The 18,511-nt window shown below is 26.3% G+C and overlaps 1 protein-coding gene across 1 annotated transcript; it reads right to left on the bottom strand.

Moving 5' to 3' along the window:
- Positions 1-11,530: 11,530 nt before the first annotated feature.
- LOC112595698 (telomere length regulation protein TEL2 homolog) lies at positions 11,531-18,324 on the bottom strand. Its single transcript, XM_025340999.1, has 11 exons — positions 17,440-18,324; positions 17,316-17,383; positions 17,123-17,202; positions 16,791-16,912; positions 16,247-16,389; positions 16,037-16,167; positions 15,869-15,977; positions 15,241-15,585; positions 14,451-14,530; positions 14,266-14,379; positions 11,531-14,093 (listed from the first exon to the last, which is right to left on the bottom strand). Exons 2-11 carry the CDS (start codon positions 17,345-17,347, stop codon positions 11,566-11,568), a joined length of 3,684 nt encoding a protein of 1,227 aa, XP_025196784.1. The 5' UTR covers positions 17,348-17,383; positions 17,440-18,324; the 3' UTR covers positions 11,531-11,565.
- Positions 18,325-18,511: the final 187 nt, after the last annotated feature.

Genomic DNA, 18,511 nt, shown 5'->3' with positions numbered 1-18,511 from the left:
CGAATAGGTACTCGAATACACTCCATTTAACATTGAATATTTTTTTTAATAAGATAGAATTTGAACTTTCAAAAAATATTTACTTCAGACATTTTTTACCCTTATTTTCTGTTTTACGCTATAATTCCACTATACTAAAATGAAAATTTTTATTTGTACTTCAATGATATCTACTCGTATATTACCAAATTGTTAATTTATACACAGTTTTATCTATATAATCAATGGTTTGCATAGGTCAACTAGAACTTTTACTTAAAAGTTAAAATATTAAGAATTATATGAAAATAAATTAAATAAGTTAATAATAGCGTTGCTTAAAAATAGTTGATATAAATTTTATTTTTTCAACATTTATATACCAAATTTTCGAATAGGTTACCATTAATTTTTTAGGTGTAGTAAACCTATACAATAAAAATTCAAAATAATCTGGGTATCTTGTAATTAAATACTTACCTATAGGTCATATTTTTATTATTTATTAGTTATTACTAATAACTTATAAGTAAGTATATATTTCCATTAATAGTAGATTATTTTAATATTACTAATATCAGAACAATTTTACAAACTTATTAAATAGTACGGTAGATTAAATTAATTGTTACTAAGAACTTTGCATTTATCATAGGTATTAATAGATATTTTAATACCTATTAGTTAATTTATTTATAATCATTGATAATTGTATCATTGACTTTTGACTTTGAGATAATACCTCCTTATCTCCATTGATTTGTGGAATAAAAAGGCAATAGCCTAAATTTAACCTGAGACTCGAGTATTTTGAAAATGGCAATAAGTTAATTTAAAGTAAAATATAAAAATCCCCGTGATTTAATTATTAATCTTAATAATTACTAATTATTGCTGTACTATTTCTTATTCATTCATTTAAAACATATTTTTTTTTAAAGACAAAGTTATTAAATGTTAAAATTTAATGGTAGGTACATACTACATACTAAACTTATTTATTTCATGTTACTTCTGTATGATAAATGATAATTTACAATAGATTGTTTAAAAAAATATGTTTCAAATATTTATAAACGGTAGATTTAACATTCTTCTTTCTATACATCAGTTTAGAATGCATCGCAATCCTGCCCAGTATTGATCGAAAATCATACCTTCAAAAGATAAATGTTTTTATGATAATTTATATAAGGTTTTGAATTTTAAAGAGTACCACATAAAACGTTTTACGATGTTGTGTTTCTAACCATGAGAATTAAGAAGCAATCAATTAAAAGTAAATTTTATTAATATTCATATTTCATATACAAAAATCGATTATGATAAATACTATGTTTATTTTTTTTAAATTTTAAAAAATTAACAATTTAAATGGTTTGTACATTTTTAAAATATTCATAACTCATTTAAAAGTAAAAATGTATAAAAAAAAAAAAGTATACGGTTCACTAGGTAATATTTTTACTTTTAAATTTTATAAGATTTTATAAGATGACTATTAAACGTGCTAGAGTTAAATTAATTAATTTGTAACGAACGTTTTGCTATATTATGTGTTTGTAAGATAGACACTTAAACGCATGCTAGTTTAGTGTCATATTAAAATTGAAATATCATGTCTAATAATTTCAACCGATTCGATATTATATATGCTTCTGCGGTTACTTATTATGGTAATAAGCTAAGTATACCTGTTACTCTGGTCGCTCATTCAGATACCCTAGGAACCTAGCATATTATTATAATTAATAAATAAGCAATAGCCGAAGTCTACAATATAAAGCAACACGTGCTTTTACACAATATACCGTCCTTTTTTTTATTTATCTTTATCAGTAAATATTTTTTGTTGTTCAAAAGATTATTTTTATTTTACTAGAGTGTAAAACGGTTCCGCACTAAAGTTTGCTGTAGCGTTGCTAGTTAGGGCATCATCCATTTGCACCAAAAAAAAAAAAAATTGTTTTAGGTACAGCCCATATGTGTCAAAATAAAAAAGGTATGTTTTTTTCGACCAAATGTTAACTCCTACATGAATAAGTTTATCTGAATCATCATTAAATGTAAGCTGTTATATCAATAACCTTTTTACATTTTTACCTGAAAAAAGTTGGATAATATAATTTGAATTCACGATTTTGAAGTTTAAAAGCTCAAAAAGTTAAAAATGATCATAACTTGAAAATAATGAGTATATAAAATACCAATACTTGAATAAAGCGTGTTATACGACGTATAATGGGCTGCTTATAACCATATTATATACTATATTATAGGTTTATATCGGCATTTATAGTATAAAATGTTAATAGATTAGAGATAGTAATTAGTATGGTATCGACACAACGCAGACAAACAAAAATAATTTAAAAATATGAATTTATACTTACCCTAAAAGCTAAAAAATAAATATATACAAGGAGAAATTTCACGTTTAGAGTTTATCTCTTAAGTATACCTACCATAAAAAATAAACGTAAATGTTTATGAGTTATGTCAGTTAAGATCATTATTTTATTAAGTTTTTATATTTTTCAAACAATTTTTGTTTTACCCTATAATTTCATACATTTGTATAATATATATTAATATATTCAAGACTGATTTTTACTGTGGTACGATCGTTATCCTTTTTTATCATCATTTGTAGGAGTTTACCATTCCCCGTTTTTTTCCGACAGCCCATTTTGTGCCAGATTTACCTGGTATAATTATAATTTATAGAAAATTAATATATTTTTTTCTCAAATTATAATCAATAAGTACTGTTTTATTTAAATTATAATAAATTGTATGATTTTTTAAAAAAAATACTAACTAATAATAAAAATGTACCTATTTAAACAATAATAAATAGTTAGTAAGTAAATATTTACTAACTTTATTTTCAACATTTTTGGAAGATGTATATTATGCTATACTTATGGTCATTTTCTACAACTATTTTTTCCCCCTCTTGTGTTTGTCATGAACTCCATTTTTATAATTTATAATTCAAACATTATTTAGTACATCGTATTTATATTAATTAAACAAAAATATTATGTAGACATGTAGTGTAGCGAAACGAATGTCTGATAAAATCATTAAAATCACACTGCAATGGTTCTTTGACGAATGACTAGGTATAAAGGAGCATCTACATTGTATAACAAATAAAACTTGTTTTCTATCTTTCTACTCAATTATATACAAAGTATTTTAAATATACGAATTCACCAATTTGTAAATTTAAAATGTTTACACAAGTAAATTTAGCGCAAATGGGCTGTCGGAAAAATTATACCCCTTTTTTATTTTGGTGCAAATGGGTAACCCCCGCTAGGTACGGTTTTATATACTCGATATGCATAAACATGTAATAATAATAGTTATTTGTTTTCACTTTTCACATAATATTGCAATAAAAACAAAATATAATAAAATTAGTTAATTATAATTTTTCTCATTGTTGATATCAAGTACCGATTAAGTAGTGAAAAAAAATCTATTTAACTTAATTTATATTTATTGTTTGCATTATGGTGAACGCCATACGATTCTATTCTTTAGTTTCAACATTTTCTAATAATTATTATCAGTCGTCTCGGTGTCTAAAATTATTTTTAAAGTCAAATTTCTTAGTTATGTTGCAAATCGTGATAATGAAAATTAATTTTAAATAATAAATAGCCGGTCTAAATGGAGCAGTTTTACTTTAACAATTTGTTTTCTCCATTTATGTTTTCCGAGGATCTTAATATTTTTTTTGGTTTTTTAAATCTTACTTAAGATTGATTTCAGGTACTTCAAGTTGGTATTATCTATTTATCTATATTCCCCCGAACAGATCTAATAATAATAATAATAAAAATAATGAATTGGTTATATTATTTGAGTACTAGATTGAAACCGAAATAAATATGTCATAAGTAGGGCCCGGATTCCAATGCAAAATGCATTATTTTTTTATTAATCCTAGACAATGCTTTCCAAGTTTATAATTTGATTCATGTAACAGAAACTTCAAAGGTGAAATTTTTATTTTGCATTTTTTTGCTTTTTTTTGCATATTTCAATATTTTTTTATTTTTAGAGCATTTTTAGCATTTTTGGGTCATTTTGTTGGTTTTTAATGCATATGTGTTCAATATACTATACAAATTTAGCCAATTCAAAATATTATCTAAAAAAAAATTATTCGATTCAGTTTTTATCTTATTGTTCAATGCAATTCTCAAAATTTAGTAAGTACAATAGGCTATTACTTAGAATTTAATTTTTAATATATACGTATTTTGGTATGTTTAGAATGAATAATATTTCTCCAGAACGACCAAAATACATACGAGTCAACTTCAATCAAATGTTCAGTTTTTTTTTTTAATAAAATAATAAAAAATAATTAAATCTTATTTATTAATTACAAATTGTATAAAAAATATATGTCATTTTTAAAGTCATATTTTCATTTTTAAGGTCATTTTTGTAGAAAAATGCATTTTTTTAAGGGCATTTTTGGCTATTTTTTAGAGCATATTTGTATGGTTTTAAGTGCATTTAAATCCGTGCCCTAGTCATAAGTCATAACTTATGACAGTTATAACTAGAGCCCGTATATAAATGCCCTTAAAAATACCAAAAAATGCCCTTTCAAAAAATACATCATCTATTCTATAAGTTAAAATTATTATGTGAAAAATAGTATAATATAAAAAATTAATTTACATTTGCATTACACTGTACAATAAGAGGTTCTTAAATGATTTGAAATTTAAATGATCGACGATTATCTGCCAACAAGTTTTTGTATACTGAAAATTCCTTGTCTAATTTTAAAACCAGATTACCTGATGTTAAGTTCAAAATGAAAATAATATACATTACGTAGTATTGTGTACAGTACTTACTACTTATATATTTAAATTAAGTCCAATTTTTAGTCATAACACGATAAATAGGTCAAAACTGCCCTAAAAATTAAAAATGCATTAAATAGATGAAAAAATGCTCAAAAAAAAGTGTTGTGGTTAGAAAGTGGAGTACTTGAAATTTATTTGTAGCTCGGAAAGTACCGTATGAGACATTCGAAAAAATGATGCAAATGCATTGAAATCCGAGCTCTAGTTATAACATAACATGATAGAATAACCTATATTACTTATGTTGATGACAATACATTTAAATCGATTGGTGTACAATTTGTAGATTTCGATTGGATTCCAGGCGGTCATCTACTAGCAAATACATTTAGCTGTGTTTGTCGTATCGTTGCAGGTCGACAGTAATAGGTTGGCGTGCTAAATGTGGTCATATCTTCGCCGCAAATACCACCGGATACCCACAAATATTCATCATGAACATGAGTACATTACCGAATATGATCTAATCATGACTTCATTCTATGTACCATCCCGGTTCATCACCATACTCTTGCACTGCTGTGGTGCTAAACGAAAATAGAATAACTCGATTTTTCGTAAAAATGAGATTTTTGTCTCTGTCGGTAAAATCGGTGCGGTTTTATACCAATTTTTGGATTTTTGGTATAAAAATAGCATATTTCCTATTATAACCCATCTTAAATTAAATTTAAAATAAGAAAATATACGTAAGGTCAATACAACTTGAAGTTTTGTAAGGAAAAACACGGTAAATCTTAGTACCTAGGTACTAAGCAAAAACTCGGTTGATATATCACATGAAAAACAATAGAAAGGCCGTGTTATGGCTTATGTTAATACGTTGGAAAACAGGGTATTGACGTGATATAAACGATTATTTGATATATTATTTTTAATTTAGTATTTACTAATATAACGGATTGGTTGTTACTTGTTAACTGTTAAAAATATGGTCTCGTAGTCATCGCTATATTTATCCATATAATTTATTATCATGGTACCTAATACGATCAAACGCATGGTTTAAACATTTTAAATATAGTAATATAATACTGTCCCGTTTATCGTATTATATTCATATACATATAAAATTTATTATATTATATACACCACATAAAATACTTCTTAAATCGTTCATATTTTTAAAAAAATTTTGAAAAACCGCAGCAAAAAAATGAATCCAGGGGCTTAACCATTATAAAATAACTAATACCACTTATCCCTAACTATCTAAGAGCAAACAATATTGTTTTGATTTTCTTATATCAGATACAGTTAATGATTTATACGAAGAACCTGAAAATTAGAAACTGATAATAATGTGATATTGTGATTTTCTAATCAATATTAGAAATTTTACCAAAAAATTGTTTTCACACAATATGCATTTAATTATTATTCTAAAATATTAACTTAAAGTTATTCAAATAAATGATTAAAATTATAATCGATACTTAAATTTTTATGGATACCTGAAATTTGTCTGTCTACTAACATAAAAATTTTATATTTTGATTTAATAAATAATAAATAATTAGAAATAATTCGTATCATCGTATTTTCATTTTGAATTTACGTATAAATTATCAAAATCAAAGTGAGAAACTTTTAAAACGATGCCTATTCTGATTATTAAATTAACAAGTATAATCTACCGGACGTTTTATGGCTAAGCATATGTTACTATGTACCAAAATATAATTTAGTTCCTATCTAAGAATTTTTAAAGATTCGTTCTTCAAGTAGATGAGCTCACAAAAAGATTTTATTTCGGCAAATAAAATAATTGTTACGTATATACAATATTTAATATTTATGTTAATCAATAAAATTTATAATAGTTAACAATTTACAATTTATTTAAACTTAACAATAATTTAATCTTCAAAAAATATTGTTGTATAGATTGTGTTTACTGCGCATAAACTTTAAACCATACAGATACAAGGTTCACAACACCTGTCGTTCGGCACTAGACGCAGAACGCAACACAACGCTCGCCTAAAGAATTTTTTAGTATGATTATTTATTCCATAACGATCGATGTCTAGATTTTACCGTGTCTTGCGATTCCATTCTAACCACCAGACCAGAAACACCATTTTGATTTAGTTTTTCGACTGCGTTGGGATCAGTGACAATCCACCTCGAAATTTTGATTAAATATGAAAGTTTGAAATTGAATTTTCAAGTATAATTACGTTGACACTTTTAAAAATATTTGGTTTTGTATACACACTGCAGTGCTAATCGTAGATTCAATTTAATTGTAGTTGATGGTTCTAAAAATATTGAAGAAATTGAATTTTCTGTTACTTTTTGCAGGAATTATATGTTATTATTAGGGCTAGGAGTTTAATGACCTAAAACACCTAAAAAATTATCAAAAAAAAAAAAAAAAATCACCTACTCAATAAGAAAAAATGACTCCATAAAATGCTCGAAAAAAATAATTTTATTAATAAATTAATAAATAATAATTTATATTTTTAAGTATACAAATAAATTCATTTTCTGGTAAAATAACTAATGTAATTTGTTCTAAAATTAATATATTTTGAAATAAAATAATATTGTAAAACTAAAATTTAAATTTAAACTAAACTTAAATTGAATAATAAATTGATGAAGATAACACGTATTCGAATTAATTATCGGTTATTGCTCGGTTAGTCCAACGAGTATATTTCATAATACCTATACAAACGATTAGTATTTTGAAATATTAAATATTTTTAGAAAGTATATTTACGATTTTATTTTGATGTTTTATATTTATAATATGTTAGTGCAATAATTTATTATGATCATTAAAAAATCTATTTTAAATTTTTTAAGAATATTACCCAGATTTTAATAATATATATAAAATGCCCATAAAATTGAAAAAATGACCTAAAATGCTAAAAAAAATGCAAAATTAAAATTATATATTTGTACTTATTGTTGCAGAGCTATCTATTAAAAATACTTTAAGGATAATACAATAAATGTTAAATAAATGATTTACTGATAATTCTAACATTTGGTGTGGAATAAGTGCCTTTAATCTAAAGGGTTTCTATTTTTTTAAATTATGATTTAATTGTGCCTTTAGTAAATCATTATTCGAGTAATTTAGATTCTTTAAAAGCAGAATGAAAAATAATCAAAAATTAATTAATATGTATGAAGATAAATTGAAATTTAAAGTAACAGATGTTTTTTTTATTATTACTTTTTTTAATGAGCGTCAAATAGTCTACTGAATGTTTACATTTTATTCCGTCGCTACATATATCTATCCATCTTACTATCTATATTATCCTAATCTGCTTATGAACGTACCTTTTCATGTATAAAATAAATGGAAATTATTTTAGAAATTTTTTGTTAAGCAATATAATCATTTATCAAATTTGAGTGTCGTATAATTAAAAAAAAGTGAGGCTAAATTACTAAATTGTTCTTCAAATATGAACGCATTGGGCGATGGACAAAAACCGATTGAAACTCGTGCATATCCCCCCCCCCCACACTAGTCAGTTTCAACTGCCACCTTATATACGTAGTAAATACTACACTGTTTTACCAGGGGCAGATTTTCAAAAATATTATGGGGGGGTCCTAAAAATAATATGTATTATTTTTATAAAAACAAATGTATTGTTTTATGTTGTATATATACTATATCTCGGATGTCCAGACTTTATTTAATATGTCAAATTAAATTTTTTGAAAGTATTTTGTTGCAGAATAAACTCATATCATAATTATTATGAGTACAAGACGAAGACGGAGTTGCTAAACCATAGGTACATAGATTTTTTTGTGCTAATATCAGTAAACACCATTACGCGAAAGTGGTCTTTTAGTTGATACATTTTCTTTTAGGATATTAGTTTAATTATCATTTGACGTTTGAATAGGTTTAAAAAAAAAAATGAATGGCTGTTTGGTTTTTACTTTTTAGACAACATTTTATTGAAAAAATAAATTCGTACTTACTTATGGTTTTCCGTCTTAAATTCTAGGTATATCGACTGTTGTATTATTACAGTGTCTGTGTCAGTGTCAATTGTTGGCGATCAACTAATCTATACATTTTAATAGTAGGTATGAAATAACAGAATTAGTGTTGTAATATTGTTCCCTATAAGTTATAGTAGTGGAAACATACGTAAATAAACTCACTATCGCAATATAAAAGAATATAGGGAATTAATGTGACGACAGACGATTTTATAAAAACTATAAAAATACTATCGTAAAATATTAGGTATACTATTTATTATTATTATTTAAGTACATTCTTGATAATCATCTACTTATATTTGAAATATATAAATATATTATGTATTTGTTATACGGTACATCTACTGGGTCAGACTCTGTGTATGCATTATATAATAATTACCCCCTGGCCCTCCCCCGTTAAATCGTTGCGGTATTTACACAAATTGTGATGGGTGATTCTTGAAAATGAATCGATTTATTATTGTTCATACATTAAATTAGTGAACTGCGAACTACTAGTTCAAGTTTACTCAACAATCGATTTACATATACATTAAAGATCGGATCAACGATTCAATTCGATCTTCCGAAAAATGAATCGATCTTTTAAAAGATCGGATCATGGAGATCGATTAACTATTATTTTTTATCGTATGATTATTAATAAAAGTATATCATACGTTAGAATTGAGCCATTTGAACGTTTATTTAAAAAAAAATAAATCCTATCCATTTAGGTGGGATTATGATAATTATGTAAGTAGTGTCAATGTAATTCAAACAATATTTTAATCAACAAAATATTTTTATTAATAACACAATAGGTAAATATTATTCTAATTAAAATTTGAAAGGAAATAATATTGGAATTAAATTAAAAAGGTTGACTTAAAGATTAACAATAACTTAAATAAAACATAGATTAGATACATAAACTTAATAAAATTGTAAATAATAGGTATTTAAAATTAACTGTATTCAAATAATCCAAAAATTAACAAATTGCAACAAATAATGTGGTTTGAAAAAAAAATACTGTTGGATATGGTCATTTGAGCCATGCAAGAAACATATTTTATAAGGTTGACTTGTCCCAAAATATAAGCACCAAACTCAAATTAAAATGTTCATCATTAAATCAGGTACAGATTTGGCTTAAAAAATAACAAACAAACAAATGATATGACTATTGACATGAACATGTTGATGTGATATGTTATTACAATATTATCTGATGTTAATGATGAAGTTTTAATTTTTTATTATTTATTATATACATTTAAACCAAACATTAGGTATTTCAATTATTATTAAACATGAAAATTAACATATAGATTTTAAAGAACCTGTTTTTTAAATTCTAACAGATTTATATCTGTGAGTAAATAAGAAAAGCATAAATTAATATTATATTAATATTCATACTTGAGCTTATTAAAAAATATTTTTACAAAAAGGAGAAGTGTAAAAGGACAATTTAAAATTCTGTTACAATTTTCAAGACTTGTAGAAACTAACTTTAATCATAATTAGGTTGATTAATTTTTTCATTAATTATGCTTATTATTTTTCGGTATATAATAACATCATTATACTATGATCTTAGTTTGGTTAATAAGAGTCCCACAACCTTTAAAGAAAAAAATATATAAATAGGATATACTTTCCCACAAGTTTTGAAATCATTTCTTGCACATTAAATAATAATAATGTAACTTTTAAAGTTAGTATAATAAATATCACTTGAAGCTAGCAGAGAATGCTTGTTGAGTAGGCATTAATACATCATTAGAATCAAAGAAGGCATTCTGTTTCCCACCTAAAATACATAAAAAAATAAACAAATAGCATACTAATAATTGGAATAATGTCTGATAACTATTTTTGATCATTAATTGATGATGATAAGATTAATAGAGATATTTACTACATAATTATTATTAACACAAATTTAATTGTATGGTATTTTATCAAATATAATTGAAATGTTGTTTTTTGAAAAGCATGTCAATTATATTTACCGAGACTATTGTTGTTATTAGCCATTTGATTCATAGACATTGAAATTGAATTCGGAGATTTACTACCAGGTGATAATAAATTATCCAAGTCTATATTTAGGCCCTTTACTCCACTCCATGTGCTGCCCAGCTACAAAATAAAAATTTTCATAAAATTTGTAATTAATTTATCTTGGTAACTTAAGTTTAAAATCCACGAAAAATATTTTGCTTATGTTTGAATCAATTTCAATAAAACAAATACTTAAAAATCACATGAATAAAATTGAATTTAACAATTTTCTATTACTTATCTAATAAAAAAAAAAAACCACACATAATTGAATAATTTGCAAAATTGATTTTAATAGACCATTTATAGATTTAATTGGTTAACATAACATTAACCTAAATTACCTGTAATTTATTTAAACTTCCTGAAGATTGATTTTCTGTGTTACTATTCTGAGCAAATTTTACCGGTTGAATCATTTGATTCAATGGCAAGGAAGACCCTGTAAATGTTAAAGGATTTGTTTATACAAAAAATTATTAATATATCAAAGGAATTAAAAAAATAAATAAATAATGCAAGATAAGACTTAACATAAATAATTATTTTTAATTAATATTAAATTAAAAAAAAAAAACAATATTTTTTCTTTAATTAGAAAATATACAAATTTTATAGAATTGAAATATTATCAATATGAGAACATATTTTGGTCGCCAACAACATTTCTATAAAGTAACAGAACTTGAACGGCAAATTGTCTTGCTTCTTGATTTACTTCATTATCAACTTTATTCATTACTCCTTCAGATGTGACAACATTTTCCAACCACATTACAAATTCAACTAATGAGCTTCCCAAATCAACTAATCTAGACTTAGGCACTGACAACAATACAGCAGCTAGACAGCCCATAACAGCAATTCTTATTTTAACATCTTTATGAAATCTTAATGACCATGTCCATTCTAAAAGCTCTACACCCATACGAGTTGCATGTGTAGAATTAATTGAACAGCATAGGATTACTGATAAGGAATTTAATAAATGTACACCAAGAATATTTAAATTTTTGGCATTATCAATTTGTTGTGAAACAATTGGTTCAATTAAATTTCCACGAATAAGAGGAAAGAAAAACGCATCAGCAACAGACACAAAACGATTACTTTGACATTTTATAGGTTTTCTAGGATTGGAAATTATTCTGGTTTTTAACTGAACCCTTTTTTTGATAATATCTTCCCAATACTTTGAAGTATTAGCTTCCGTGATTTGTTCTTCTTGTATTTCTTCAACTTTTTGAAAGCCTGATAATTCTTTAGCAGAACCAGTTAATACATTTAGTATTAAAATGCGATGAGAAATTGCATATTTACCGATAGAATCATAAAAAAGGTGACAAAGGTGTTTAGCACAATCATAAGGAAAAACAGTTACTACAGCAACAGCAGATTTATATCTTAAGCTCTCAAAATTGTCTTTGTAAAATTGTTGTTCCATGCTGATTAATAATGTTAATAACTCAATGGCAAATGAAACGTCATCATTGGATAACTGTGATTTAATAAGACTTTCAGATGCTTCTAAACTGCCAAGCCATACCTTACAATCTTTTTGTTCATTGAAACCATCAATAAGATCACGTACATATTTAGGTCTATTTTTGACATCCATTTCAACATCATTAGATAAATCATAAGGTTCAAATTCATCATCATCACTATCTAAAATATTTTCAATTGCATTGTTTGTATTCTCCACTACTTTATTCTGACATGTGCTTATTGTATTGGAACATCGACTTTTGATAATATTTGAATCTTCAAAAAAGTTATTTAACATTTTAAAAGCATCTTTAAATATTAATTTGTTGTTGTTTTTAAAATTTTTCAACTCGTTTAATGATTTTACTATCAATTTAGATTCTTCTTGTAATTTGTCATACTCAAAATTTAAAGTAGGCGCACCTTCATTTTCATCACGCTTTACAAGACCAATTATAATTTCTGCCACTATCATTCCTAAAGTTCGAACTTTTTCTTCTGAACTCTCTAGATGAATTGGAACACCTTCAAAGAGTTTAATCTCAACATTTTTTTTTAACTCATCATCCAATACTAAAATATTAAATAGACATATTGAACCAATAATAATAAGTTTTGATAAGTAGTAATGTTGTTCAAAAGGTGTATGTGACAAAGCGCTTTTATCTCCCCAAATTTGAATAAGTTCTAAAATTATTGTACTTAATACATTAGTATTAGAATCTTTTTGAACTAAGCATAAGTAATTCATCAGATTTAATGCTATATTGTCATCTTCATGATAGAAAAGAAATATCATTTTTTTGCACAAAGTGTAATTCCAGTTAGGCACATCATTCACAGCATTTGCAATAAGATTATGTAACGAATCAGTTGTTGATAATTTACGACAAAACAAATAACCAAGTCTATCAATTGCTCGTCTGTCAACTTCTGAGAGAATATTTCTTATAATGACAGCATAGTTTTCATCTAAACTCCAGCATTCTAAAATTTTCAAAGACGTAGAAAAATCATTTTGAAGAAAAGAGGCAATAGTTTTGCCTAAAACTATTGAAAGTGGCTTTGTATTAAGTTTTTTTTTTTCAAAAATATAAAATTGGCTCAATTGATCAATGACAAATAATATATGATTCATTATTCTGTTTGAAAATTCTACAGGAGTAAACAATTTAGGTATATTCTTACCAACTTTGTTAGCTAGTCTATGTGGCAATGACAATAAAAATTCAATAACAACAATAAAACGATTATGGTTAGAATTTAAAGTTTCAGTAATCAATGAAGATTTTATAAAATCACTTGTTAATATTAAGCTGATTAAGTCTATGGCATTATCAGTTCTAAGAGATAATGCATTTGAATTGACATAGTTCAATAAAATATGTAGTGATATGTCTAACATTTCTAAGGTACCACCATCTGGGGCAAATATTGGTGAAATCAAATCGATATAATCAACAAAATCAATTTTTTCTAAAATTATTTCAAGTATTTGGCTGTATACTTTGATAACTTGAGAATAGTTTGGGTAACAATCAAGTTTTGTAAATTTTTGAGGAGTCATTGGACCAGGCAAATATTCAATAAATTCTTGCAAAATTCTTTTAATATTTGAATCTGAATGTTGGTGAATGGATTCTAGAAGTGTCTTCAACATCATTCCAGTTGCTGAAAAGTTATAATAAAAAATCCAGTTTTCTAACCTTATCTGTATAAAATATTAAAGAAACCAACTTCTACTAAAATTATAAAGCACATTTCAACTGTTAAAATACAATTAATTAATTGAAATAGCTAATAATATTTCTGTAAATTTATATATATATGATAGGTATATTACCTGTGTTATCTAAAGCATCAAAGTTCAAATCTAACAAGTTACGGCTTGTTCCATTTGTAGATGTCTGTGGTAACGATGTTAGGAGATCGGAATTAGAAATAATCTTTTGGTTAGCTAAAAAAACATCAATTTGTTGGTATTATAACTGACATTCACCAGAAATTGAATAGGAAAAAAAAACTTACATAAATTAGTTGAATTGCTGTTTAAAGACATAGATTGAGTAAATGCTGAACTAAAATCAGCAAATTCATCATTACTGTTGCTAAAATAAAAAAAAATTAAATATTATGAATAATATGTTTTATATCAGACTTTGAATACTTAGTAGTAAGTATTAGCAATTTTAGAATAATTTAAATATAAAAATTTCAAATTCTTACTTTCATGACATCCAATACTAATTGTTTGTTTACAATAAATGGTTTATACTATTTTTCTAATTAATATATTACATTCTATTATATTCTAATTGATTTTAAATTACATCAATTTGCGCATGCACAAATAATCATTGAATGTTGCCTGATCTCCCAATTATTTAGATGAGAATAATCATTAATCACCATTCAAATTACTTTATGATCAAACACCGTCATTCTTAGTTAAGGCAGTGATGCCAATAATTGATGTGGGAACGCGACATGTTTTTATTTGTTGCTTGATATATTAATACAATTTCAATAAAAATGTAAATTTTAAAGAAAAAAAGTTTAATTGTCATTTTGACATATATTTTTTAAATTAGTAAAATCTGTTAACAATTTATTAACATTTTATGCATATTTGTAACTTTTTTGTTTTAAGCTTACATTTTCGATATAATTACACGTTTTGAGTAAAAACTCTATCAAAATTCACAAGGGACTTTTTATTTATTTATACTAATAATATTTCATAGTACATAAAAAATAATAACATTATTCTAAATTAATATTTTTAAATCTAATTTATAAATTATAATTATAAAATTACCTATTATTTTCTACAGCAATGTTGGTATTTGGAGCAGCATTAAAAACTGCATTAAAATCTCCAAAATCATTTGAATGCTTATTGCTGTTGCCTACAATATTTAACAAATCAACAGAGCTTGTTTCTGTATCTAAGGGATTATTGGTAGATACTGGAGAATTGATCACAGTTTGTGTTTTGCCATAATGTGCTGCTGCACCCAAATCAATGCGTTTAATAGGTGTTCTATGTTTGGCTGGACTTTGAATTTTGGTAGGTGACATACTACGATCTTTATAAGCTTCTGCAGAAGGTTTATGAGGCAAATCAAGTTCTGGTTCTGAATCCACTATATCATTTTCATCACTATAAAAAAATTACATAAAAATATGTAAGCTAGTGAATACTGGTACTTAAAATATTAATCTATCTCCAAAATGTTATAATCAAACAATTTACCGGCCTAAGCTCTATTAATGTTAATGAGGAACCTCAAGTCTTTTACATGGGGGCGTGGCTTTACTACAGATGGTTGACATTAGATTGGCTGACCATTGTCTAATGGTGATTGCTGCTGAGGTTCCTTCTTAACGTGAATAAAGTATAATATACCTAACCTACCTTTATACAGATATTTATATATATTTACCTGTTGTTAGGTGATTCTTCAAAACCCAGTGTACTACTACTTTTTTTGTCACTAAATTCGTTGTTACTGTCCTTTTTCCATCTAGGCGCATCATCCCACTTATCAACTCCTAATTAATAAAATATTCACTGTAAAAATGAACTTACAACTTATTAAATTTCTCATTACCTGCTCCTTTGTAACCCATGGCTTCACTGGATAGTCCAATATATTTGTCTTTGTTTTTTTTAGCTTTTTTTCTTTCTTCTCGCAACTTATCGTCATCTTGTACAAAATCAATCAGCTCCCTCACTTTATGTCTATAAATAATGAATTACAATATAACTTAATTTAATTTAGCCAATTTAAGTAATCTAAATTGTAAGACAACATTTATACCTTATGTTAATTCCTTGATCTTTTCCAAATTCATCAACAAAAGAATAGTTTTCTAATCCTCTTAAATCATAAATGTGTTCACGTGCTGATGTAACCACTCTTTCAGATCCATTTTTAACCAAATAATTTAGCAGTAATAGACTCTGTAAAAATATTATAAATTATTATACATTATAAATAAGTAATATATTTTAATAAATACTAAATAACTTAAAACAAAGACAATGCAAATTTAGATTGTTATAGTTATTATAAATATGTAGTTTTAAAAATATTTGTACTGTATTTTATAAAAACAATCATAAATAATTTATATTGAACATGTATAATGATTTTAATAATGAGTTTTCCCGATAATGAAGTTGAAAATGAGGTATAATAATGTATAATTATGTTATACCTAATTAAAAAGTTAATAACATACATTAATTTAATTGTAATAAAAATCATAAGGTTCAATAAAATGATAAATAAATAATAAAACAAATATTTAATTCTCACACACATAAATGTTTTACTTGTCTATCTTATTAATATCACTCACCTTATAAGTTCTTCGCCAGTTTTTTTTGTTCTCATATAACATTCGTTTCCATAACATTCCCATAACTTCTGGAAAATGCTCAAACATAAATGTTGCTTGTGCTACTTCTTGCATTAAGTTACCTGTCAATTGAAAATTTTTTGTAAAATATAACTTTATGTGTATTATTATTTCCTATCAACAAAAAATTGATCCATACTCTTATTTAAGTGAAAAGTGAATACAATGATTTAATTATGATCATTTACTTTACATACTATGGACAAATAAAAACACATAAATTCTAAAAAAATGTACAAAGAAATGAAATATATAATGAAAAACTATTTTACCTGTTGGACCCCAAGCTTCATCGTTAGTGGCTTCTCTAACTTTGGCTTCAATTTCTGTATAGTTGAGGACTACATTGGTTCTATAAATATAAAATGTATATGTTAATTCAATAGTCATTACTAATAACGGTAACCAATCAGTATATAGGAAAGGATAGATCGTAGTAGGTTATCGTCTGAGTTCAGTACTCACACTTTATCAGCGAGTTCTCGTACTTTCCACATGTTGTGTTTGTGACGAGTGTAATGACGCGGTTATACCTGCAGAGATCGACAATTCGGTAAAGAAATCCAACGGGAAACAAATAAACAAAAACCTTTAGTCCGCTGCCAACTACCATATGCGGCTATCGACAACACATTGTCGACGTCGCTGAATTATAATTGTTGAATGTACGACGTACGTGACACACGCGAAGGTGTTCATACGGCAGTGGCGGAGAGGGCGCTGTATACACCAGTTGTGTTACAACAATAATAATATAATATTATTAATAATTATCAATTAAAAACCAGACACACAACACCGATAGTGATGACTAGAAGTGAAGAGCGGGCGATGGCGACGTTCCGACCGGACCCGTTAAAAAACTCTTTTGTAAAATTTCCTCAAACTATCGAGTTTGACAACGGTCGAAGATTTCGTATCGTTTCAACGGGTGAGCCACGACGTCAGTGTCGTAAAGACGTCGGACTCTAAGCGATGATGGCAGCGGTGGAGAAAGAACGTACAATAGACGGTACTCAGAACGTTATCGGCACAACAACTTACTCACAGGTCGCCGTCGTAATCACTATTAAACTATTGCCATTATACGCGTTCCTTGCCTCTAATATCAACTGCTTCAATAATAATGAATGTGTGTAAAAGTGATATTATTATTGTTGTATTGTCGTAGCGCGTGACGTCACTGCCGACGCTGGGTAGCGCCACCGTCGTAGAGTGGACTGAAAATATAATAAAATCCCTCGCGATTTTTACTTTTAAAATTGAATAAAATTGCGGGCGACAATACAGCACTTAATCTGATAGGATTCTACTGCGATAGTATTGCCGTATTGGACGGTATTTACGGTTTACTGTTCAAGTATTAATATTGTCGTTATCTATAATTTAAAAATCGTTTACTCATTAGTCGTTAGTCGTTACTTGACACTCATCGCAATGATCACTCGTTACCTACTATAAATTTGATTGCCTACCGCCAAGATAGCCGAGTTATTGCTGCGGACGATGGATTGGTCGTATTATTAGGTATATTATGTACATAACACCGCGTATAAGGTATAGTACCTATAAAATATAGTAGGTATGTAATAGTTGTGCGTACGATATTACGATGGCGAAAGGTCGACCGCGGATGTTTATAGCGGTGAATAAGAGAGGGG

Source organism: Melanaphis sacchari, unplaced genomic scaffold (genome assembly GCF_002803265.2).
Source record: "Melanaphis sacchari strain LSU unplaced genomic scaffold, SCAv2.0 Contig0_pilon_pilon, whole genome shotgun sequence".
Lineage (NCBI taxonomy): Eukaryota > Metazoa > Arthropoda > Insecta > Hemiptera > Aphididae > Melanaphis > Melanaphis sacchari.
The sequence above is the reverse complement of the archived record's forward strand: the minus strand, read 5'-3'. Positions and strand labels throughout refer to the sequence as shown.